This window comes from Microcaecilia unicolor, chromosome 5 (assembly GCF_901765095.1).
Source record: "Microcaecilia unicolor chromosome 5, aMicUni1.1, whole genome shotgun sequence".
Taxonomy (NCBI): Eukaryota; Metazoa; Chordata; class Amphibia; order Gymnophiona; family Siphonopidae; genus Microcaecilia; species Microcaecilia unicolor.
The window spans coordinates 85,253,724-85,278,545 of record NC_044035.1 but is presented as its reverse complement, the minus strand read 5'-3'; the positions used below and the strand labels follow the sequence as shown (position 1 = coordinate 85,278,545).

Sequence of the window (24,822 nt, the reverse complement as noted above, 5' to 3'; positions counted from 1 at the left end):
AAGGTGGTAGTGACAAAAGCAGCTCTCTGGAAAGAAGACATTTGACAGTGCTCCTACTTCAATGATTGGCTGATCAGATCAAATTTAGAAGAGAAGTGTTGCCTCATGATCAGCTGTTGGAGGTGCTGGGTTGGATTGTTAGTGTGTAATCTGTAGAAGAGCAAGTTGTGCCTCTCCCAGTGTATTTTACCCAGATGGGCAAACTTTCTTTCTTTAGCAGAGAAGAGTAAAGCTGCAAAGCCAGATCCAGGTCTTACTGGCAATGAGGGCATCTCATACCTTGGATTTCATTCAGGTGTTGGGTTCCATTGCAGCTATCCTGATCTTGTTCTGTGAGTGCAGACCACATGTTGTCACGGTTGTGGCCATGCCCTTATGTTCAGACCTACTGTTTCTCTGTATCTAGCTCTGTGACCTCTCCAGTCTGCTTCATTTCCTATTGTTCTTTCTGTAAGCCAAGGCTCGCTTTGGGCTCCCTGCCTCTGCTTCTTTTCGTACATGTGACATCATCAGCCTACTCCTTTATAAGGACCCAAGGAGCTTTCCTATGTGGCCTTTGCAAGAGGTCTCTTAATCTTGTGCTACCTGTTTAGATCTTATCCATGCTTGGTTTTGTTCCTGAATGTTTTACTCCTGAAGGTCTGTGCTGTGTTTCTCTGAGTCTTGTGTTTCAGTGCTTTCCTTTGTTTCGGTGCGGTATTGAAAAGTACAATGTATTAAACATTCGTAATCCCCGTCGGTAATCGGCCCCTAAAGCATGCACAGAGCAGCCAAGTGTTATGCTGGCTGCTCTGCGCATGCCACAAACGTCAAAACAAAGAAAAAAAAAACCCCACAACACAAACACGTGGCTCCCCGCTTCCCCCTGCACTAGAAGAAAATAAAACAAAAATCGAAATAGATCGGGAGGGGGCAAAGGCATTCGTCAGGAGCATCCTGTATGGACGGCCTTGCCCCCCCCCCCCCCCCGCGAGGTCCCCGCTGTTCCCCGCTTCCCCCTGCAAGAAAACTCCACATTTTAGCAGCCCCAGCCCCCCCTCCCTTCCTCTCTTCCTTTCGCTGTACTGTCCCAAGCTCCGCCTCCCGCCATCCTCTGACCCGTGCCCCGCCCCTGGGACCCCCCTCCGCATTACCAGGCCCTCGCAGCGCCTCTCACCTCTGTCTGAAGGCGCTGCATGGACAGAAAGAAGATCTGTTCGTCGCCGAGTCTTCATGACGTCTCCTTCCCTGACCTGGGCCCGCCCCCGTCTGGCGTAAGTAACCTACGTAGTTACTTACATCAGAAGGGGGCGGGCCTAGGCCAGGGAAGGAGAGATGTCATGAAGACTCGGCGACGAACAGATCTTCCTGCTCGTGCAGCGCCTTCAGACAGAGGTGAGAGGCGCTGTGCGGGCCCGGTAATGCAGAGGGGGGTCCCGGTGGAGGGGGGGAGCGGCGTAGACAACCTCAGGGGGGGTGACAGGGGCGGGGCACGGGGGTGAAGGATGACGGGAGGCGGAGCTTTGGCAGAGAAGAGAGAAAGGAACAGGAAGGGAGGGGGACCGGGGCTGCTAAACTTTCGATTTTTCGTGTAGAGGGAAGCGGGGAGCAGTTGGGGGGGGGGGGGCAAGGCCGTCCATACAGGACGCTCCTGACGAGTGCCCTTAACCCCCCCCCCCCCCCCCCGATCCTATTTCGATTTTTGTTTTTAGTTTTCTATGGATGCAGGGGAAAGCTTAGGAAGTACTGCGGTAGCGTTTTTATTTAATCTTACTTTTAAACATGCCAGCTTGGATTTGTATGCTGCAGGGGGGAGTGGGGAGTAGCAGCGTGTCTGACAGCTCAGGCCTTAAGGACAGCTCTGACCACACGTAAAATATATTGCGGTAAATGATTCAGTGCAATCGTCGGTATGGTTAGTGCATCCCGAATCGTCCACATTACAATGGCAGTTGTTTGTATTCCGTTTTCGTTAACTACTAGCTTCGTCCGAAAAAGGCCTTTAATGCATGCTACGGTTTAAAATTTCCTCGTTAAAGGGATGTTAAAGTTTTGTGCATCTGGGCCTTAGTGTAGAAAGAAGCTGTGATCCCTTTCAAGTCCTGGTAGCTCAGGTGTTTTCCATTTGAAAATGATCCTATTTTTTTTTTTGTTACATTTGTACCCTGCGCTTTCCCACCCATGGCAGGCTCAATGCGGCTTACATGGGGCAATGGAGGGTTAAGTGACTTGCCCAGAGTCACAAGGAGCTGCTGGTGCCTGAAGTGGGAATGAAACTCAGTTCCTCAGTTCCCCAGGACCAAAGTCCACCACCCTAACCACTAGGCCACTCCTCCACTCCACTCTATTCCCTGCCTTCCTTGAAGGTTCAGCTCACAGCACTTTCTGCAGCTGCCTAGAAGGTACCTCCCTGAATGCTCATCCAGATGTGATATTTCCCTGAAGGTGTGGCACATCTCCCCCCCCCCCCCCCCGCCTTGTACGTCCAGTGGTTTCTTTGTGAAACCTCAATTTAGTTCTAAAAGTGCTGGTGGCTGCACCTTTTGATACACTTAAGAAGGCATCCCTAAAGGAATTGACTTGAAAGGTGATATGTTTGGTGGCCACTTAGGCAGGTGTCAGAATTGCAAGCCCTTTCATACCATGACTTGCTACAGTTTACAGAGATGGTTCCCGCTTTTCTTCACAAGGTAGCAGTGCTCTTCCACATCAGTTAGACATGGTGTTGCCCACTTTTCATCATGAGGATGGGAGGGGTTATTTCAGCCAGAACACTGCTGTGCTATGTAGAGCTGGTGATTTTCATAGGTTGGATTGCTTATTTATGGCATTTGGAGGGGTCCAGAAGGGTGAAATGGCTTCAAGGACTACTGTTGTACATTGAAGGAAGCCATTGCCTTGGCACTTATTCTTCTGAACAAAGACTAGAGTCATAGCCACATCTTGGGTGGAATGGAATGTCTTTTCATTCTTCTTCAGGCATTAGTCAGGATGTGCAGACTAGAGGACGCTATCTACACGACAATGGTGGTTGGTGGCTTTCTTCTTTGCTGCATCCCATGGATTCTGGACTGATCTGGGGAACTAAAAGGATGGAAAAATTTGATCTTATCTGCTAATTTTCTTTCCTTGAGTCCAACCAGACAGTTCAGAAGCCTGTCCTTGTAAGTTGCATGACTGGGTCAGGCTGAAGTCTTCCAAAGGCTGGGAGTGAAGGAGAGCCTACAGTTATTGACTGGTTTGGCTGATTTGGAGCCCTCTTGCAGTTAAAGTTAAATGGTGTGGTTGGAAGTTCCTATCTGCCTTATTAAAGAAATATTGAACTGCCCAGGCTGCATGTGGGCTCTTAAAGAGCATGGTTTCTTTCTTTCTTCTATGTTTGTGCAGCGCTGCGTACGCCTTGTAGCGCTGTAGAAATGCTAAATAGTAGTAGTAGTAGTCTGTTGCCATTGGCTGGCTGAGGGGCATAACCTTACGTTGTGGACTAAATTGGACTTGAGGAAAGAAAATTAGCAGGTAAGAACATTTTTTTTTCCTTTAATGGCTCAGTGAGGCAGCTACACACAGGAATTGTATGCATGCCTATTCAGATTTAACTGTTGGTGAATGTTCTTGTCTGTTGATTTCACCCACTTGTGTGGCTGATCGTCTTGCTGCCCTCTGAGAATGCCTTTTATAGATAAGCAACTTTGCTTTAGAATGCAGGTCAGGATCCAACCCACTTGTGTTTACATTAAAAAAAATTTAAAACAAAATTTTCTCTGAAAATTTCCTTTCATGTGTTTGTAATATTAAACTAATTTAAAATGTTTATTTGGTACACACGTTGACAAGTGTGTGCACCTTTTTGATGGGATGATAATCCGTATTCTGACAATGTAAAGTAATGAATTATAAAGCAATTCTCAAATATTAATGACTTATTTCTTTTTAAGGTTTTTGGATTTAAAACATAAAAACCATTACAAGATATACAATCTGTAAGTATATATATATATATTTTTTTGTTGTTGTTGTTACATTTGTACCCCGCGCTTTCCCACTCATGGCAGGCTCAATGTGGCTTACATGGGGCAATGGAGGGTTAAGTGACTTGCCCAGAGTCACAAGGAGCTGCCTGTGCTTGAAGTGGGAATCAAACTCAGCTCCTCGGTTCCCCAGGACCAAAGTCCACCACCCTAACCACTAGGCCACTCCTCCACTCCATGTGTATGCCTTAAAAAACTAGTCTATTCAAAAATAACTTTTTCCTTGTCATCAAGCAGATGAAGCCATTACTTATGGGTTGTGTCTATCAACCAGCAGGGGGAGATAGAGAGCACTCAACTTTTCACAGTGCCTCATGGCCAGCCAGCTCCACTGCCTGTTCAGTATTCTCTATCTCCCCAAGCAGGGTGGCTGCAGCTTCTTCGAGCTCCATCAAAAATCTGCCTGGGGGTGGCTCCTGGCTTGCCAGTTGTTAGCCGGGGTGTTAGAGGCTATAGCAGCTTCACTTTGAAGGCACATAGGTCAGCCCTTTCCCTCCCTTACCCATGCCCCCGTGGATGTGGACATATTAGCTTGCTTTTCCCTGTCCTTTCCCACTCAGTGGATGCAGGCACATTGGTTCGCCTTTCCCTGCCTTTCCCATTTATCTGAGCCTCTGGAGTGTTTTTATTTACCTCTTCCATAGCGTCCCCAGATCAATCCAGAGACTTGTGGGTTAAGCCCCTCCTCTTGCAGGTTAGATAGAGAGAACTCAGAAGTTTGCTACAATAGAGCATGTGCAGCCAGCCTCACTTCAGTATTCTCTCTATCTAGCAGGTAGAAGGAAGCATAAAGTGCAGCTCTGTGGCCTGAGGCTCCTATCCCGTTCCCTCGGGTGTGTTGAGCTTTCTCTGGGGTTGAGGTGCTGGAGCACATTCTGGGATACACCTGGTGGTGCCAGGTCCCTACCCTTCTCCCCCTGTCAGCATACTTAAATTCTGTTAAGGATTTTGGCTGTATTCCTCTCCTGTCTCTTAAAAAAAAAAAAAAACAGACGGAACGATTCTCCGGTCCAGCCTCATTTTGGCTTGCTTGGCGCTTGGAACAATTCTCCGTTCAGCTTAATTGGAACGTGAGCAGGGCTGGGACTGCGGAGAAGGTAAGGCTTTTGGGGCTATGTCCGTTCTGTTGGAGTCCGTTAAGTGCAGCTCGCGCTGCGGGGCACGGTGGCACGTCGCTTCCCTGTGAGTTTTGTTCCGCGACTGTAGTGAGTCATAGTGCGGATCAGGAGATTGCGTGTTGGGCACCACGGCGCCAAAAGGGATCGTTTTTCACTTGGCGGGAAAGTCTGTGATTTAACCTGTTGATCCGCCGGCGCCATTTTCTCGCTAGCGCCGCGGTCTCAGGATGCGGCGGTGGGATCTGCTGGGGCTCCCTCCGACAGAGAAGCCTCGATTTCTCTCCCGGAAAAGGCTATTATGGGGGCATTTCCCCCGGAGTTTTTACTCTTTTGCTCAAAGCGTTTTTATTGCGCTCTGAGGGAGAGGTGCAGGAGGCGGCCATTTTCGAGGCTCTGCTGCCTCGGGCTCTGAGTTTGTACAGAAGCCGCCTAAGACGGCCCGGTTGGGTTTAAGGGGCCAGTAGAGTGGAGGAGTAGCATAATGGTTAGTGCAGCAGGCTTTGAACCTGGCTGTCTGGGTTCATTTCCCTCTGCTGCTCCTTCTGTCTGTGAGCAAGTCACTTAGCCCTCCATAATAACCCTGGGATGACATATGGATTCGGAGGGTGTCCCAGGGTCAGGGGAATCCTTTCAGGGCACCTTGAACAGAGGGAGTTGACCGCGGGTGAGGGAGTTGACCTCACCGCGACCAGGCTCTTTAAAGGGAAGAACTGATTCCGTTCTTTATACAGGCATTGTAAGTTCTAATTTTATATCCTCTGCAGTTAGCTCTTCCATTTGTTCGGGCACTAGGAGCCGGCGGAAGCCTGTTAGGTTCATGAGGCTATTCTGTTCTTGGGTGTATGTGCGCACTTGATTATTAGCATTTGTATGCGCTACCAAACACTTGCAGCGCTGAACACCTGACATTTATTTTATGTATTTAACACCTGACATTTATTTTATTTATTGCTTTTGTATCCCACATTTTCCCACCTATTTGCAGGCTCAATGTGTCATAAAGAGACAGTCCCTGCTCAAGAGCTTACAATCTAGTATAGCTCCATCTTTATTGCCACTCCACATGGCACTGCTGAGGCCCCAGTGCTCCCCTGGGTTCTGATGTGCTTGCAGTTCAGGCAGTTTTATATGTAGATCTTTCAGGAATGTGATTGGGAACCTAGTGTGGAGCACTCCAGTTTCTGCATATTGGTTTTCCACAGCTTTGAGTCTTCCTCAGCTTTCCAGGGGCGAGGTAGGTGACCCTTTAGTCTCCTGCAGCTTTGCTGTGACAGTGAGAGCCTTATGCTGCTGCTTGGAAAGTACTGCCTATCTGAAAGTCTCCTGGTAGAGATGCCTGTGCTTCTCGAGGTGAGTTACAGTAAGACTATTTCTGGACCCTCCTTGAGGAGGTTCAGGGGGTGTGTACATATTTAATGGAAAGGAGGAAGGGATCAGGATTAGGGTCTAGGTTTTTACTCTTCCACTCTTCTTCTTTCTCAGACATGGCAGTACAGTGTTTTAGTAGTCAGGCTTAAGGCTGTTCACTAGATGTTTCTGTGTGAAATGTTACATTTTGAGGCTAGTGCAGGCCTCTCAGGTTTCTCTTGGTTTCCTTGGTAACCCTGCACCCTCTGGGCTCCCCTGGCTTCCCTGGTGGCATTTGCTCTGTGGATATTGGTTACATCAATCTAGTTTTATTGAGGAGGGCTGCTGGCCTTTCAGCCTGAAGGTTATAGGTTCAAGGCTGGTTTTTCCATCCTATTAGATACTGTGGGCTCAGCTAGATTTCCAGTGGGGCATGTTTTATTTCATTATCTCTTATGGCTTGCTTGGCCAAGTAGTTCTTACATGACTGGAACAGTTTTCAGAACTCTTCAGTTTTAAATTTTGCTCTTCTGTCTCTTAGCACACTGATACTGGACACACTTTTACATATTAGCCTCAGCTGCCTGGTACTGCAGCGTTCCCGGTACCTCTAATTGTTTCTTATGGGGTACCTAAATTTCATGAGGAGTGGCCCAGGAGCTACTTCAGTGTAGAGATAGCTTAATAGTGGTTGCAATCAGCTGAGAGTAAGCACTGAGCTCTAGGGGTGCAGCTTCACGACCCACTGTAGCTTGCTTTTTGTAGCATGCAATGGTACTACAGACATATGCTGCTACACCATCTGTCTCTGGTGTACCTGGTAGTACGACTGATACCCGTCAGGGCGGAGGTTTTCTTCCGAAACAGCAACGGGCGAAGCTGTGCCAGGTTTCTTCCCTCATCGTTCCTTGGGCCCAGAGCCGCATGCGGCCTTTGCAATGGTATCTACTCAGCCGTTGGTCTTTCCTTTCCAAGGTTCTTCGATTCGTTTTCCCTGGACACCGCGAGCTTCTTTTGCTCTGCGGTGTTGGCCCAGGTCAGATACTGACTCGAGGCATGCCTCTCGCCGCGTCGGAGTGGCGTGTGGTTCTCGGCCACTCAGCTCAAGGGAGTTGGTTGCAGTTCAATTTCATGGAACTTCGGGCGTTTCAGTTGGCGCTCCTAGCTTTCGAGATGTTGTTGAGAGTTCAACCAGTCCAAGTTCTCTGCGACAATGCGACGGCGGTAGCGTACGTCATTCAGCAGGGCGGAACTCGAAGTGCTCTGCTGGCAGAAGAGGCGTCTGTGCTGTCTCTTGGGGCAGAGAAGCGTCGAGTTCAGTTGTTGGCGGCTCACATAGCGGGAGTGCTAAGTGTACAGGCCAACTTTTTCAGTCGCAGTCGCTTGGATGCCGGGTAGTGGGAGCTCTCTCCGCCAGCTGTCAGCCAGATTTCGGATCGCTGGCGGACTCCGGTGATGGATTTCATGGCTTGTTTCTACAATCCCAAGGTGACCCGGTTCTTCAGCAAAGTGCAGTTGTGACCAAGTGGTAACAGCACTGGTCTTGTAATGCAGAGGTAGACGGTTCAAATCCCACCGTTACTACTAATAAAGCTGTAAGCAACAACAGTTAAGAGGCAGAGAGTTTAAGTCCAAAGGAATGGATGCTATTCTTCAGCCGTGGCCGTTGGAGTTTCTATATGTCTTTCCTCCGTAGCCGATGGTCGGTCAAGTAGTGGGGAAATCTCTCGTCTTCCAGGTCCAGTAATACTTATTGCGCTGGACTGGCCCAGATGTCCTTGGTATGCGGGCTTGATTTGCCTCCTGATCGACGAGCCGTCCCACCTGTCTCACTGGCCGGGTCTTATCCTTCAGGGGCCGGTAGTCATGAAAGATCACGCTCCATTTGGGCTTATGGCCTCGCCTTTGTACGGTCGCGTCTGAGGTGTCCAGGATAACCGGAGGCGGTTTTTGGGACCATGTTACAGGCGCGCAAATGTTCCACTTCTATTGCGTATGATGGAGTGTGGAGGTCGTTTGTGGCTTGGGGTTCCTTGGCAGACCCCTCAATCAGACCCTCTTGGGTCCGTTCTGGCTTTTTTGCAGGAAGTGATAGTTAAGGAACTGTCGCTAAGTACTTTAAAAGGTCAGTTAGCGGCATTGGCTTCCTGGAGGGGTCGTTCGGGGAGCCACTCCTTAGTGTCTCTTCCGGAGTTCGTTCGTTTTCTTAGCGGTGTAGGGCATCTCAGATCTCCTTGGGTTCTGGTGGTGCCGGATTAGAATTTGAACCTGGTCCTTAGGGCGTTTCGGCGGTCTTTCGAGCCCCTGAGTAAAGATCTTGAATGTTTTCAAGTTGAAGATTGTGTTTCTGGTGGCAATGGCTTCAGCCAGGCAGGTGTCTGAGCTTCAGGCCCTTTCGTGCAGAGCCCCTTTCTCCATTTTTTCGGAGGCGGGAGTGACAATTCGATGGGTGCTGTCCTTGGTTTCTAAGGTAGTCACGAGTTTTCACGTTAACCAGGGAGTGGTGTTGCCATCTATCCTTCAAGCAAGAGGATTTCCCTCACAATTTTCGAGCTCTACGGGGTTTAGACGTTAGGGGACCTCTGATGTGTTATATGGAGGCGACTAATTCGTTTCGAAAGCAGATCATCTTTTTGTGCTGTTCGCAGGTCATAAGAAAGCGAACATGACCTCTAAGGCCACGGTCGATCGGTGGCTTAGGGAGGCTATTGCGTCGGCTTACCTGTTGTTTGGGGGATTTTTTCCCTATTCGCATTCGGGCACTCTCCAAGAGGGTTCAGGCCTCTTCTTTTGCGGAGTGTCGTCTGGTGTCGTTGAAGGACATTTGTTAAGCGGCGTCTTGGTCGTCTTGGCATTTCTTTGTTATGCATTGCCGTCGAGATGTTGCGTGTCGAGAGGCGCTTGTTGGGACTTCTGTGTTGGCGGCCGGAGTAGGCCGTCCCACCCTTGATGAGGATTGCTTTGGTACATCCCACAAGTCTCTGGATTGATCTGGGGACGCTATGGAAGGTAAAATTATGTCTTACCTGATAATTTTCTTTCCATTAGTCCCTCAGATCAATCCAGAGCCCCTCCCTGGAATTTGCTTTCGTAATCTCTGATCGGATTCAGTATACTTCAGTCGGTTCTGTTCACATTCCTTTGTCTATGGACGGGTAAGGCTGTTAGATTGTGTTTATATTTACATTTCTAAGTTATAGCAGCTCGGAGAGTTTCTTCCAAGTTTACGCTGCTTTTGCAGAGACAGGAGAGTGTTCTATGGTTCTTACTGCTTTGGTATCGTTATACTGAAGTGAGGCTGGCTGCACATGCTCTATTGTAGCAAACTTCTGAGTTCTCTCTATCTAACCTGCTAGAGGAGGGGCATAACCCACAAGTCTCTGGATTGATCTGAGGGACTAATGGAAAGAAAATTATCAGGTAAGACATAATTTTACCTTTTGCCTCTGCTTTCCTCACAGCGTTAAAAATCAAACCTATAAATGGCAAGTGACCGACTCACCTGCAAATGCGCAGTAGAGACTTCCCTCTCTGTCCCGCCCCCGCGTCAAGACGTGATGACGGGGGGAGGGGGGCGGGACAGAGAGGGAAACTGCGCGGAAGGGGAGGGAGGGAACCGCTGACGTCGCTACCGCTCCCCCCCCCCCCAAGGTAGCCGCTACCGCCCCCCCCCCCCCCCCCCGGAGTCGCCACCACCCCCCCTTCACCCGGCCCGGGCCCTCTCTTCGTTATTCAACTTACAGCAGCACTGAAACAGCAGCAAGCAGCTCAGCTTCAGCTCCCGTCGGCCTTCCTTCCCTGCCTGTGCCCCGCCCTCGCCGACGTGACGTCACACGAGGGCGAGGCACAGGCAGTGAAGGAAGGCCAACGGGAGCTGCTGCTTGCTGCTGTTTTGGCGCTGCTGTAAGTTGAATAACGAAGAGAGGGCCCGGGCCGGGTGAAGGGGGGGCGGGGGCGACTGCGGGGTGGGGGGGGGGCGGTAGCGGCAACCTTGGGGGGGGGAGGGGACATGGGAGGTCTCAGAAGGAGGGGAGGCCTTCCAGCTGGCTGGGAAGAAGGCACCGGGGGGGGGAGGGGGCCCCTTACAGTTGTGAGGGGGCCCCTTACAGTTGTGAGGGAATGGGGCCCTTACAGTTGTGAGGGAGAGCAGGGGGCCTTGGGAGCTGGGGGGGAGGGCCTGGGGCCTTGGAACTGGGAGGGAGGGAGGGCGGGCGGGGGGCCTTGCAGCTGGGAAGGGGGAGGACTGGAGCCTTGGAGCTGGGAGGGAGGGACAGAGGGGGCCTTGGAGCTGGCAGGGAAGAAGGATGGCAGGGGCCTTGCAGCTGCAACGGGAGGGGGCCTTGGGGGAAAAAAAAACCATTCCAATACGCGCCCATTTTAACGGGCTTAACGGCTAGTAAATAAATAAATAATTAAAGTCTCATCGCGCTTTAGCGCAGCGATCTTGGAAAAGAGGTTTTTTTTCTTGAGATTCTTCTGCAGGACTGGAGCTGTGATACTCGGTCTAGTGAGGTAAGAGTGTTTTCTGACTCCGGGGTGGGCCCGCGATCGGGATGTTTTTTGGCGCAAACCGCCATTTTTGAATTTTACCGCCGTTTTCAGCGATGGCTGTGGAGACTGTAAAGCGCTGTTCTAAATGTGGCAAGCGCAAATCAGCAGCGGAGCTCTGTAATTCGTGCTGTACAGACGGTAGAGCTGGCCCGAGCATGGCGAGCGGCGATCTTTCGCGCTCTGAGCTGGCAGTGGACGCCATTTTGGATTTTCCACATGGTGCGGCCTACGTTGCGACGGAGAGCCCTGAATCCGGGGGGGGGGGGGGGGGGGGGTTCCTTTGAGTGAGGCGAATAATAGAGCTGATAGCCCTGGGCAGGATCCGGGTGGTCAGGGAGCGGTTTCCTCCCCTGATTTTGTTTTAATGCTGCATAGGGCATGCATGCTTAAAAGAGCTCTTCCACAGGGATCTTCGGACCCTCTGCCTGCCCCCCCCCCCCCCCCCCCGGTGGATCCTGGTCTTTTGGAGTTGGCTTTGCCTGTTTCTTATCCTCCTGATAAACGCAGAAGGGCTAATTCCCCTTCTGAGTGTGGCGCACTGCCCCCCCCCCCCCCCCCCCAGTGGTTGGGCTATGAGGATTCTGAGGGGTCTGGCAGAACTTCTTGGGCTGAGGAGCCAGAGTCGGGTGCAGAATTGCCACAGGAGCTTGATGATCCGCCTGCGGTGAGGATTTTCCACCGCGAGGAGCTGCCAGCGCTTATTTCAGATGCCTTACAAGCCCTCTCGATTGAAGATCCTGGGAGTGGCACAGCCTCCTCTGTTAATCCAAGGATGGCTAGTACCAGAAAGCCTGCTCGAGCCTTTCCTTTGCATGACTCCATCCAAGAGCTTATTTCGGCTCAATGGGCTGACCCCGAGGGACCTTTGAAGGTTGCCAGGGCTATGGGGCAATTATACCCTCTGAGTGAGGAACATTTGGCTCGCTTTGCAATGCCTAAAGTGGATGCTTGGTCACGGCTGTGACAAAGAGAACTACCCTCCCTGTTGAAGGAGGTGTTGCCCTGAAGGATATTCAAGACCGCAGGCTTGATTCAGCTCTGAAGCGGTCCTTTGATTTGGCAGGTCTCACTGTTCGGGCGTCTGCATGCAGTTATGCTGCTAGAGCCTGCCTGGCTTGGTTACAGCAGGCAGTGGAACAGCTAGGTGATGGAGCGGAGACCTTATCTGAAGTGGCTCCGCGGATGGAGTCGGCCTTGTCCTTTTTGGCGGACGCCCTTTATGATATGGTCAGAGCTTCGGCTAAACAAATGGCTGTAGCAGTGGCAGCTCGCCGCACTCTTTGGCTACGACATTGGGCGGCGGACATGGCCTGTAAGCAAAGGTTGGTGAAGTTGCCCTTTCAAGGCCTTCTCCTGTTTGCTGAGGAGCTGGAAAACATTGTTAAATGCCTGGGGGATTCCAAACCTCAGCGCTTGCCCGAAGATAGGTCGAAGCCTTCCTCTAAGGGTCAGGCGGTCCGCTCCTCTTACAGACCTCGCTTCCGTGAAGCTAGAAGGTACTGCCCGCGGCGTGCTGCTGGGTTCACTTTGCGTGGCCGCTTTCAGCAGACAAATTCCTTTCGCTCGGACAAACGTTCCGCAGCTGCCGGTTCAAGGCCTGGAGTTCAGGGGTGAACCTCTCAATGATGGTGCGCCAGCCCCCTCCTCGTTTCCTGTCATCGGAGGAAGACTTTCCCTCTTTTTCGAGGAGTGGGCCAAAATCTCCGCATATCAGTGGGTCTTGGACCTGATCAGAGACGGATACCGAATAGAATTCGATGCCCCGGTGAGAGACGTGTTTGTGGAGTCCCGATGCGGTTCTGCCGCTAAACGGGCGGCGGTAGAGGAGACTTTGTACAGTCTGTGCCAGATAGGGGCTGTGACCCCGGTGCCTCCTGCCGAACAAGGTCTAGGCTGCTACTCCATTTACTTTGTGGTGCCACGAAAAGGCGGGTCTTTTCGCCCGATCCTGGACTTAAAAGAGCTAAACAAGTCCTTAAGAGTGCGGCATTTTCACATGGAAACCCTGCACTCCGTCATTGCGGCGGTACAGCCAGGAGAGTTTCTCACGTCTCTGGACCTGAAAAAAGCTTACTTGCACATACCAATTTGGCCCCCGCACCTGTCACGTCTGTGGCCGTGACCACCCTCAGCCTTACCTTCTTTCTGGGGGCCAGCGGCTGTGCTGGCTTCTCTCTGTGTTTGTGTTAGTCTTGTCTCTGTCCTGGTGTGCTGGCTGCTTCCAGCATGAACCTGATTGCTTCACTAGACCTCACCTGTGTGGGCTGTGCCTCTCTAGGGAGCCAGCATCTAAGATGGCTGCCACCGTCTCTATGCCAGCTTCCAAGATGGCTCCTGCTGTTCTTTCCTGAGGGCTCACTTCCTGTGTGTGTCAAGCCTCTCTTTGGGGTCAGTGTACTTCCTGCTTCTGTCTTACTGCTGGTGACTCATCAGTGAAAGCCTTCATAAGGAAGTGCTGTGCTTGCAGTCAGTGCCTTTGCATGAAGTGTTATGCTCTTAGGCCAGGTCAGGTTAGTAAGTGTCTGCTGCAGTACTGCTTAGCCTCTCTCTGGGTTCCAGCCCAGCTTCTTTCTGTGTTTGTGTCTCTGTTGTCCTTCCGTGGGGGGTCTTCCCTGCCACTGACTGTGGACTGCGGTCCTTCCTGGCTTACCCTGAGTTGGGGGGAAGCCTCTGTCTGTGGACTGCGGGTCCTTCCTGGCTTACCCTGGGTTTGGGGTGAAGCCTCTGTCCCTGGCTTACCCTGGGTTGGGGTGAAGCCTTTGTCCTGGTTTACTCTGTCTGTTCTGTCTGCCCCAAAGACCCTTGGCCTGTTATTCCTGGTTACTCTGTTTGCTCTGCTGCCAGCCCAAGACCCCTGGCCTGTTCTTCCTGGTTTTCTCTCTTTACCCTAAGTCCTGCCTTGCCTAGCCTGTGGCCTACCCTTCTTGTATATCCTGAGTGTATATCCTGTATCTGTCTAGCTAGTGTGTATTCCTGGTTGGTTATTCCTGTATCCTGTCTCCACCTAGCTAGAGGGTTTACCCTGTGGGTATTCCCGGATCCCCGTTCTGCCTAGTGTGTATGCTGCCCTAGTCCTTGCTCCTGCTAGGCTTCTGTACGCCTTGTGTTCCTAGGTCTGTCTTCTGGGTCTTGCTAGTGGCTGTGCAGCAGCACACTGTCTGTGTTTAGTTCCTAGTCTGGTCTCCCTCGTGTATCCCAGACCCAGGGTGGGTCCTCTGGATCTTCAGTTCCTGCCTTATCCTGCAAGTCCTGCCAGCCACCTGCACTTCGGAGCTCAACTCCGGAGGAACGGTGGCTAAGTGCAGGTGAAGCTGTTCCTGTTTTGTCTGTTCTAGTTGCCTGCCTTGTACTACTCCAGTCCAGAGTTCCAGTACTGCTCTTCGGGGTATCCAGTTCCAAGGTGGTCTTGCCTGCCGCTGCTGCTCCTCGGCAGTGGCCCAAGGGCTCACGAACTCCAGTCCTGCCTCGAGGACCTGACAGGATGCCAAGGCCCTTGAGAACGCAACAGCACCAGAAGTTTCTGCGGTTTGCGGTGTTGGGAAAACATTTCCAGTTTCGGGCCTTGCCTTTTGGCCTCGCCACAGCTCCCCGAACCTTCTCCAAGGTAATGGTGGTAGTAGCTGCCATTCTCAGGCGAGAGGGTATCCGGGTTCACCCGTACCTAGACGACTGGCTCATCAGAGCAGACTCAGAAAAAGAGAGTCATCTAGCTACAGCCAGAGTGGTTTCAGTCCTTCAATCTCTGGGCTGGGTCGTCAATATGGCCAAAAGTCACCTGACCGGTCCCTCGCAATCTCTAGAATATTTGGGGGCCAGGTTCGACACAGCAAAGGCGGTGCAAGCTTCAGAATCAGGTCCATCTGCTCCTGAGGATGCCCCGCCCGCGAGCTTGGGACATTGTCCAGCTGTTGGGATCGATGACGGCCACCTTGGAAGTGGTGCCATGGGCAAGAGCGCACCTGAGACCTCTACAGTATTCTCTACTTCAACGATGGTCTCCAGTATCTCAGGATTATCAGTGCAGACGTCTTGGCTCCCTGCGGCCCGTCTCAGTATGGAGTGGTGGCTCTCGGACAGCATGTTGCGGCGGGGAATGCCGCTGGCGCTCCCCGATTGGTGCCTAGTGGTAACAGATGCCAACTTGAAGGGCTGGGGCGCACATTGCCAGGGGAAGCATGCCCAGGGTCTGTGGACGCCCGACGAGTCGGAGTGGTCTACCAACCGCCTGGAGTTGAAAGCGGTGTTTCTGGCTCTTCTGGCCTTTCAAGTGACCCTGGAAGGATTGACTGTCCTAGTGATGTCGAACAACACGACAGCAGTGGCCTACATAAATCGACAAGGCGGCACTCAGTGCAGAGCTCTAGCCGCGCAGGCCGAACAAATTTGCCACTGGGCCGAGCTGCATCTACAGTCCCTGTCAGCAGCTCACATTGCAGGTCAGAGCAACGTGCAAGCCGACTAAGCAGGCATCAGATCGATCCAGCAGAGTGGAAACTAGCAGACCATGTATTCCTGCAGATACGTGCCAAATGAGGCAAGCCAGTGATGGATCTTATGGCGACCAGTTCCAATGCCAAAGTCCCGTGCTTCTTCAGCAGATGGAGGGATCCTCGCTCTGCCGGGTTGGATGCCTTGGCTCAACCCTGGCCCCTGGGCTTGTATGTCTTCCCTCCGTGGCCCTTGATAGGGCGAGTGCTCCTGCGGTTTCGGCTGAATCCAGGAGAAGTGGTGCTCATCGCCCCGGGTTGGCCCAGGAGGCCTTGGTATGCGGACCTCCGACAGATGCTGTTGGGGGCTCCCTTTCTGTTACCTCTGGTTCTGCACCTGTTGTCACAGGGTCCGGTGGCCATGGAGGACACCTGCCGCTTTGGTCTTATGGCATAGCGATTGAGAGGGTGCAATTGAGAGATAAAGGCTACTCAAATAAGGTAATTTCCACACTCCAGCATGCCCGTAAGCGCTCCACTTCCGTGGCTTATGCCAGGATTTGGCGCCAGTTTGAAGTCTGGTGTGTTTCAAGAGCGCTTTCTCCGTTGCAGGCTCCTGTCTCGCCGATTCTGGACATTTTGCAGAACGGTGTACACAAAGGCTTGGCCTATAATTCCCTGCGGGTGCAAGTGGCAGCATTGGCCTCCCTGCGTGGCAAGATTGAAGGCGTGTCCTTAGCTGCTCATCCAGATGTGGCACGGTTTCTTAGAGGGGTGCTTCGGCTCCGTCCTCCCGTGCGGGCACCTTGTCCAGCTTGGAACCTGGGGTTAGTATTGAAGGCCCTTCAGGGGGCTCCCTTTGAGCCGCTTCGGCGTGCTTCAGAGAAAGATTTGACACTGAAGGCCGTCTTTTTAGTGGCCATTACTTCGGCGAGACGGGTGTCAGAGCTCCAGGCGCTGTCCTGTAGAGACCTTTTTCTGCAATTCTCAGAGTCAGGGGTCACGGTTCGGACCATGCCTTCCTTCATGCCTAAGGTGGTTTCACCTAAACCAGCCTGTTTTTCTTCCCTCCTTTGTTGAGAAGGAGTTTCCAGATTCATTTGGGCAGTTGCACCTTTTGGATGTGCGCAGGACTCTGTTGCAGTATCTGCGAATTACAAATTCTTTCAGGACCTCTGATCATCTTTTTGTGCTGTTTGCAGGTCCTCGCAGAGGGTCTTCAGCGTCTAAAGCCACTATTGCCCGTTGGCTCAAAGAAGCTATCTTTTCAGCATATCTGCTGTCTGGCCAGGCTCCGCCTGAAGCCTTTAAGGCACATTCCACAAGAGCGATTTCCTCTTCCTGGGTGGAAACTGGAGCACTATCTCTTCATGAGATTTGCAGTGCTGCAACATGGCTTCTAAGCTCTCTTTCGCCCAACATTACAGGCTGGATGTGGCTGCCAGGAGGGATGCGTGTTTTGGAGCACAGGTGCTAGCGCGTGGTGTGGCTTGTTCCCACCCTATTTAGAGATTGCTGTGTTACATCCCATATGTAATGGCTTCATCTGCTTGATGACAAGGAAGGGAAAATTAGGTTCTTACCATGATAATTTTCTTTCCTTTAGTCATAGCAGATGAAGCCATGAACCCTCCCTATATGATTGTCTGTATTGCACTGATTCTGATTTTAGGTGCTGTTCTTGTTTCCTGAAGTTATATTTCTTCCTTGGGGAGTCGGAAAATAGTCTTCAGGATTCTTGTTACAGTTATAGGAGGATGAGTTCATTCCCTCCAGTTCATGTTTTGGGAGGATGAGTTTATTCCTTCCAGGAGGATGCAAGTATTCCCTTCGTTTATACAAAGTGGAGGACGAGTTTATTCCCTCCAGGAGGATGAGTTCATTCCTTCCTTTTTTGAGTTCATGCCCTCCTTTTTTGAGTTCATGCCCTTGTTAAGGGGCCATCGTTCGCTGTGAGGGAAGTTCATGTTATTCCCATTGCAGTTTGCCATACTGCTTTGGAAGCTTCAAATACTGAAGAGGCAGTGGAGCTAGCTGGCCATGAGGCACTGTGAAAAGTTGAGTGCTCTCTATCACCCCCCTGCTGGTTGATGGACACAACCCATACGTAATGGCTTCATCCGCTATGACTAAAGGAAATAAAATTATCATGGTAAGAACCTAATTTTCCCATATGTGAAAGGGAATTTCTTTTGTATAGTAGTAGAGATGTTTTACTGAGCTGTAGTTTGAAAATTTCATGAAGTTTGATGGTGAAGCTTGTGAGATAGTCTTGTAAGTGAAATGATGAACATATGTTAGTAATCATGTTTATTTTGTAATTCGCTTAATCTAAATGGAATATAAATGCGCCAGCAATAAATACAATACTTGTTCCTTAGCGTCCCTCCGGACCGGCCCAGAATGTGACTGATGGGTCGTGTACGCTTCCAGCAGGTGGAGACTGAGAAAAACAAAAATTGACTCTAGCGAGCCAGTAAGAGCTCTTGCCAGCTAGAGAAAGATCCAGTAATCTCAGTCTCCAGCAGGTGGAAAAGGTGGTGAGCCCTTCAGTCTCAATCTTTTCTATTCCTTTCTCTCGTTTGATTAATTTTTCAATGTTGGTATAATTTTCTTCTGTGTCCCTGTGCATTTAAAACAAACAAACAAAAAAAACCTGCTCTTGGAAGGCTGAAACCTGTGGAGGTCCCTCAGAGCCTTGGAGGTGCCACACTCGGAAGGCCGAGTCCCTTCCCCCCATCCTCCCTGTTTGCTGGCTAATTTATCGTTCCCAGCCTGGTTTTGCTGTTAAAGCAGTATGAATTTACCTCAAGCCCCTCGAGGAGGTGAGCTTTAGAGGTGGGAGAGGCAGCTGCTAATTACAAAAAAAAATTTTTTAAGAAACAGCCTCCCGGTCTGCTGTCTGGGCAGAGCTGTTGGTGAGTAGTGATAGCGAGCAGGGCAGCTCCGGAGCGGTTTGTGTCGGAGTGATCAGCTGTTAAGGGATCAGCTGTTTTTTGTTTATTTCTGTAGCGATCTCGGAGAAACTTTGCCGTTGTTTGCTGTGTCAGCGGCTTGGGTTAGGAGCGGCGTGTGTGTGTCGGTACAGCACCGCTGTTGCGTTTCAGGGTGTAGCGACTGATAAATTGACAGTGCTGTTGGGGTGGGGGGGCCGAGTTCGATGTTATGCTGCCGGTTGCGTTTCCTTCGGTGCCGATTTCAGCGGGAAACACCGCCATTTTGTTTGCTATGCCTCCGGTTGTTTCGCAGGCCTCTCTTTCTGCTGGGCCTGCTCCTATGCTGCAAAATCCAGTTTTATCAGCGGGGGAATGAAGTTTTTTTCTCCTGTATTGTGGTACAGATGTACCAGATTTTTCTTATTCATAAGGCTGCGTCTGTGGATTCTCCGGGTAGCCGGTCTCTGCAGGGGGCCTCTCTGACTCACAAACGGTCCAGATTTTTTGTCAGCAGCTGTCTGGTACTCAGGAACAGGATATGCCCCTCTTTAAAGAGGAGGCATTTTTTCATGAGGAGAGGTGTCCTGTGGAGCTTGACCAGACAGTAGAAGATGAGGATTCTATTCCTGTGGGGGATGATCCTTCAGTGCTCAGGATTTCCATAAAGATGATCTTCAGGAGCTCATTTCTGTGGTGTCTTCTACTTTCCAATTTTATGATCAGGTTTTTCAGCTGTCAGAGCCCAGAAAGGTGGATTTGCTGGTCAAGGGTATTTGCAGACCAGGTAAGTCCTTCCCTATGCATCAAGACATTAGGGATATTATTCAGGTTCAGTGGCAGTTTCCTGATTCTGCTTTTCGGCTGGCTAGGTCCATGGGCAGACTTTATCCGGTTCCTGATTTGGATAAAGACCTTTCTCCGAGGACAAGCAGGCTGCTTGTTCTCACTGATGGGTGACGTCCACGGCAGCCCCTCCAATCGGAATCTTCACTAGCAAAGTCCTTTGCTAGCCCTCGCGCGCCCGCGCGCACCGCGCATGCGCGGCCGTCTTCCCGCCCGAAACCGGCTCGAGCCGGCCAGTCTTCTTTTGTCCGCACTCGGTACGGTCGTATTTTTCGCCGTGTCGAGCCCCGGAGAGTCGACCTCGCGCGTCCATATTGTTGAACGTGTTTTTTTCTTCGGAAAAGCTTTTCTTGTACTCGGGAAGTGCTCCGGAACCCCTCCACCGGGTTTCGTTTCAATCCTCCCCGTATTTCCAGCTTTTGGCCCCGATAAGTTTTCTTTCGTCGTCGGGGTAGGCCTCTTTTCGGCCTCGGTCGAGATTTTCTCCCTCTAAAGTTTTTGGTGCTCTTTTTCCGTCATTTCGGACTTTGATTTCGCCGGCGTGATTTTTCCGCCCATGACATCGAAGCCTTCCAGCGGCTTCAAGAAGTGCACCCAGTGCGCCCGGGTTATCTCGCTCACTGATCGACACTCGTCGTGTCTTCAGTGTCTGGGGGCCGAGCACCGCCCTCAGAACTGTAGTCTGTGTTCCCTGCTTCAAAGGCGGACTCAGGTAGCGAGACTAGCCCAGTGGAACGTTTTGTTCTCGGGCTCTTCGTCGGCATCGGCACCGGGATCTTGGAGTGCATCGACGTCGTCAGCGTCCAGACCATCTTCCTCGGCTGCCCTTGCATCGAGTGCATCGAGGCATCGGGCCTCTGCATCGGCGCCGAGACATCGGATAGCTGCATCGACGCCGGTGGTACCGGGACCTCGTCTGCTGATGTCGTCGGACGGTGGTGCATCGTCAGGAGTGCAGGTGAGGGCTGTCCATTCCCCTGCTGGTGGCGGTGAGCCTTCGGGTGGGTCTCCTCCCACCCTGAGGGCTCCTGCGGTACAGCCCCCCCGAGACCGACCTTCTTCGGCCTCGGCCCCGAGGAAGCGACGGATGGATTCTACGTCCTCCTCGTCGGTGCCGGGGAGCTCCGGTGACATGCTTCGGAAGAAGTCGAAGAAGCATCGACACCGGTCTCCTCCCCGCGTCGGCACCGAGAGCTCTGGGTCGCCGAGGGATTCGGCACCCAGCAGGCATCGGCACCGAGAGGACCGCTCACCCTCTGTCCAAGAGGTGTCGATGCGCTCCACTCTGGACAGCCCGGAACAGCCTCCTCGCCCGAAACAGGTCCTGACGTCGACGCCTGCATCGACCTCACAGCCTTTCTCTGCAGCCGCTCTAAACGAGAGCCTCCGGGCCGTTCTCCCAGAGATTCTGGGAGAGCTGTTGCGCCCTACCCCTCCGGTACCGGCGGTGCTTGCGCCTCCGGTACCGTCGAGCGTGGCGCCGGCTGGCCCATCGCCCAGGTTGAGGTCCCCGACGTCGGTACCGCGTGCGGTGCCGGCAGCGGCCACCTCCCAGGAAGGCTCCCCGACTACGTCGGCGGAGGGAGCTTCGCCGATGCGGGCGAGGGAGTCTACCTCTCGACGCCCCCATCGTGGACGTGGCTCCACTGAGTCGAGCAGGGCGAGGTTGCAGACACAGGTTCGTGAACTTGTGTCTGACACCGAGGGTGAGGCCTCGTGGGAGGAAGAGGAAGATCCTAGATATTTCTCTGACGAGGAGTCTGAGGGTCTTCCTTCTGATCCCACTCCCTCTCCTGAAAGACAGCTTTCTCCTCCCGAGAGTCTGTCTTTTGCTTCCTTTGTCCGGGAGATGTCTACGGCCATCCCCTTCCCGGTGGTTGTGGAGGACGAGCCCAGGGCTGAAATGTTTGAGCTCCTGGACTATCCTTCTCCACCTAAGGAAGCGTCCACCGTTCCCTTGCACCATGTCCTAAAAAAGACATTGCTTGCGAACTGGACGAAACCCTTAACTAATCCCCACATTCCCAAGAAGATCGAGTCCCAGTACCGGATCCATGGGGACCCAGAGCTGATGCGCACTCAGTTGCCTCACGACTCTGGAGTTGTGGATTTGGCCCTAAAGAAGGCTAAGAGTTCTAGGGAACATGCTTCGGCGCCCCCGGGCAAGGACGCTAGAACCTTAGACTCCTTTGGGAGGAAGGCCTACCATTCCTCTATGCTCGTGTCCAAGATCCAGTCTTACCAGCTCTACACGAGCATACACATGCGGAACAATGTGCGGCAGTTGGCGGGCTTGGTTGATGCTCTTCCCCCTGAGCAAGCCAAGCCTTTTCAGGAGGTGGTCAGGCAGCTGAAGGCGTGCAGAAAATTCCTGGCCAGAGGAGTTTATGACACTTTTGATGTTGCGTCCAGGGCCGCTGCTCAAGGTGTGGTGATGCGCAGGCTCTCATGGCTGCGTGCCGCCGACCTGGAGAATAGAATCCAGCAGCGGATTGCGGACTCGCCTTGCCGTGCGGACAACATTTTTGGCGAAAAAGTCGAACAGGTGGTAGAGTCTCTCCACCAGCGGGACACCGCATTCGACAAATTCGCCCGCCGGCAGCCTTCAGCTTCTACCTCTACAGGTAGACGATTTTTCGGGGGAAGGAAGACTGTTCCCTACTCTTCTGGCAAGCGTAGGTACAATCCTCCTTCCCGACAGCCTGCGGCCCAGGCTAAGCCCCAGCGCGCTCGCTCTCGTCAGCAGCGTGCGACTCAGCAAGGCCCCGCGGCTCCCCAGCAAAAGCAAGGGGCGAGCTTTTGACTGGCTCCAGCAGAGCATAGCCGACATCCAAGTGTCCGTGCCGGGCGACCTGCCAGTCGGAGGGAGGTTGAAAGCTTTTCACCTAAGGTGGCCTCTCATAACCTCCGATCAGTGGGTTCTGCAAATAGTCCGGCAGGGGTACACCCTCAATTTGACCTCAAAACCTCCACATTGTCCACCGGGAGCTCAGTCTTACAGCTTCCAGCACAAGAGGGTACTTGCAGAGGAACTCTCCGCCCTTCTCAGCGCCAATGCGGTCGAGCCCGTGCCATCCGGGCAAGAAGGGCTGGGATTCTATTCCAGGTACTTCCTTGTGGAAAAGAAAACAGGGGGGATGCGTCCCATCCTAGACCTAAGGGCCCTGAACAAATATCTCGTAAAAGAAAAGTTCAGGATGCTTTCCCTGGGCACCCTTCTCCCCATGATTCAGCAAAACGATTGGCTATGCTCTCTGGACTTGAAGGATGCCTACACACATATCCCGATACTGCCAGCTCACAGACAGTATCTGCGATTTCAGTTGGGCGCACGCCACTTCCAGTACTGTGTGCTACCCTTTGGGCTCGCCTCTGCGCCCAGGGTGTTCACAAAGTGCCTAGCTGTGGTAGCAGCGGCACTTCGCAGGCTGGGAGTACACGTGTTCCCATATCTCGACGATTGGCTGGTAAAGAACACGTCCGAGGCAGGAGCCCTGCAGTCCATGCAGATGACTATTCGCCTTCTGGAGCTACTGGGGTTTGTGATAAATTACCCAAAGTCCCATCTTCTTCCAGTGCAGAACCTCGAATTCATAGGAGCCCTGCTGGATTCTCGGACGGCTCGCGCCTATCTCCCAGAGACGAGAGCCAACAACTTGTTGTCCCTCGTCTCCCGGGTGCGGGCGTCCCAGCAGATCACAGCTCGGCAGATGTTGAGATTGCTGGGCCATATGGCCTCCACAGTTCATGTGACTCCCATGGCCCGCCTTCACATGAGATCTGCTCAATGGACCCTAGCCTCCCAGTGGTATCAGGCCGCTGGGGGTCTAGAGGACGTGATCCACCTGTCCACGAGTTTTCTCGAATCCCTGTATTGGTGGACGATTTGGACCAATTTGACTCTGGGACGTCCCTTCCAAATTCCTCAGCCACAAAAATTGCTGACCACGGATGCGTCTCTCCTGGGATGGGGAGCTCATGTCGATGGGCTTCACACCCAAGGAAGCTGGTCCCTCCAAGAACGCGATCTACAGATCAATCTTCTGGAGTTACGAGCGATCTGGAACGCTCTGAAGGCTTTCAGAGATCGGCTGTCCCACCAAATTATTCAAATTCAGACAGACAACCAGGTTGCCATGTACTATGTAAACAAGCAGGGGGGCACCGGATCTCGCCCCCTGTGTCAGGAAGCCGTCAGCATGTGGACCTGGGCTCGCCGGTACGGCATGGTGCTCCAAGCCACATATCTGGCAGGCGTAAACAACAGTCTGGCCGACAGGTTGAGCAGGATTATGCAACCTCACGAGTGGTCGCTCAACTCCCGAGTGGTGCGCCAGATCTTCCAAGCGTGGGGCACCCCCTTGGTGGATCTCTTCGCATCTCGAGCAAACCACAAAGTCCCTCAGTTCTGTTCCAGGCTTCAGGCCACCGGCAGACTGGCGTCGGATGCCTTCCTCCTCGATTGGGGGGAGGGCCTGCTGTATGCTTATCCTCCCATTCCTCTGGTGGGGAAGACTTTGTTGAAACTCAAGCAAGACCGAGGCACCATGATCCTGATTGCTCCTTTTTGGCCGCGTCAGATCTGGTTCCCTCTTCTTCTGGAGTTATCCTCCGAAGAACCGTGGAGATTGGAGTGTTTTCCGACCCTCATCACGCAGGACGAAGGGGCTCTTCTGCATCCCAACCTCCGGTCCCTGGCTCTCACGGCCTGGATGTTGAGGGCGTAGATTTTGCCTCTTTGGGTCTGCCAGAGGGTGTCTCCCGTATCTTGCTTGCTTCCAGGAAAGACTCCACTAAGAGAAGTTACTTCTTTCATTGGAGGAGGTTTGCCGTCTGGTGTGACAGCAAGGCCCTAGATCCTCGCTCTTGTCCTACACAGACCCTGCTTGAATACCTTCTGCACTTGTCTGAGTCTGGTCTTAAGACCAACTCCGTAAGGGTTCATCTTAGTGCAATCAGTGCATACCATTACCAAGTGGAAGGTAAGCCGATCTCAGGACAGCCTTTAGTTGTTCGCTTCATGAGAGGTTTGCTTTTGTCAAAGCCCCCTGTCAAGCCTCCTACAGTGTCATGGGATCTCAACGTCGTTCTCACCCAGCTGATGAAACCTCCTTTTGAGCCACTGAATTCCTGCCATCCGAAGTACTTGACCTGGAAGGTCATTTTCTTGGTGGCAGTTACTTCAGCTCGTAGAGTCAGTGAGCTTCAGGCCCTGGTAGCCCAGGCCCCTTACACCAAATTTCATCACAACAGAGTAGTCCTCCGTACTCACCCTAAGTTTCTGCCAAAGGTCGTGTCGGAGTTCCATCTGAACCAGTCAATTGTCTTGCCAACATTCATTCCCCGTCCTCATTCCTGCCCTGCTGAACGTCAGCTGCACACTTTGGACTGCAAGAGAGCATTGGCCTTCTACTTGGAGCGGACACAGCCCCACAGACAGTCCGCCCAATTGTTTGTTTCTTTTGACCCCAATAGGAGGGGAGTGGCTGTAGGGAAACGCACCATATCCAATTGGCTAGCAGATTGCATTTCCTTCACTTACGCCCAGGCGGGGCTGGCTCTTGAGGGTCATGTCACGGCTCATAATGTTAGA

General features: G+C 52.4%; 1 protein-coding gene across 1 annotated transcript in view; it reads left to right on the top strand.

Annotated features, from left to right (window-relative positions):
- PTEN (phosphatase and tensin homolog) overlaps nucleotides 1-24,822 on the top strand; it is a 308,757-nt gene that overhangs the window by 104,474 nt on the left and 179,461 nt on the right. The window contains exon 3 of the mRNA XM_030203074.1: nucleotides 3,915-3,959. Coding sequence (XP_030058934.1) covers nucleotides 3,915-3,959 — 45 coding nt within the window. The remainder of the gene's footprint in view (nucleotides 1-3,914; nucleotides 3,960-24,822) is intronic.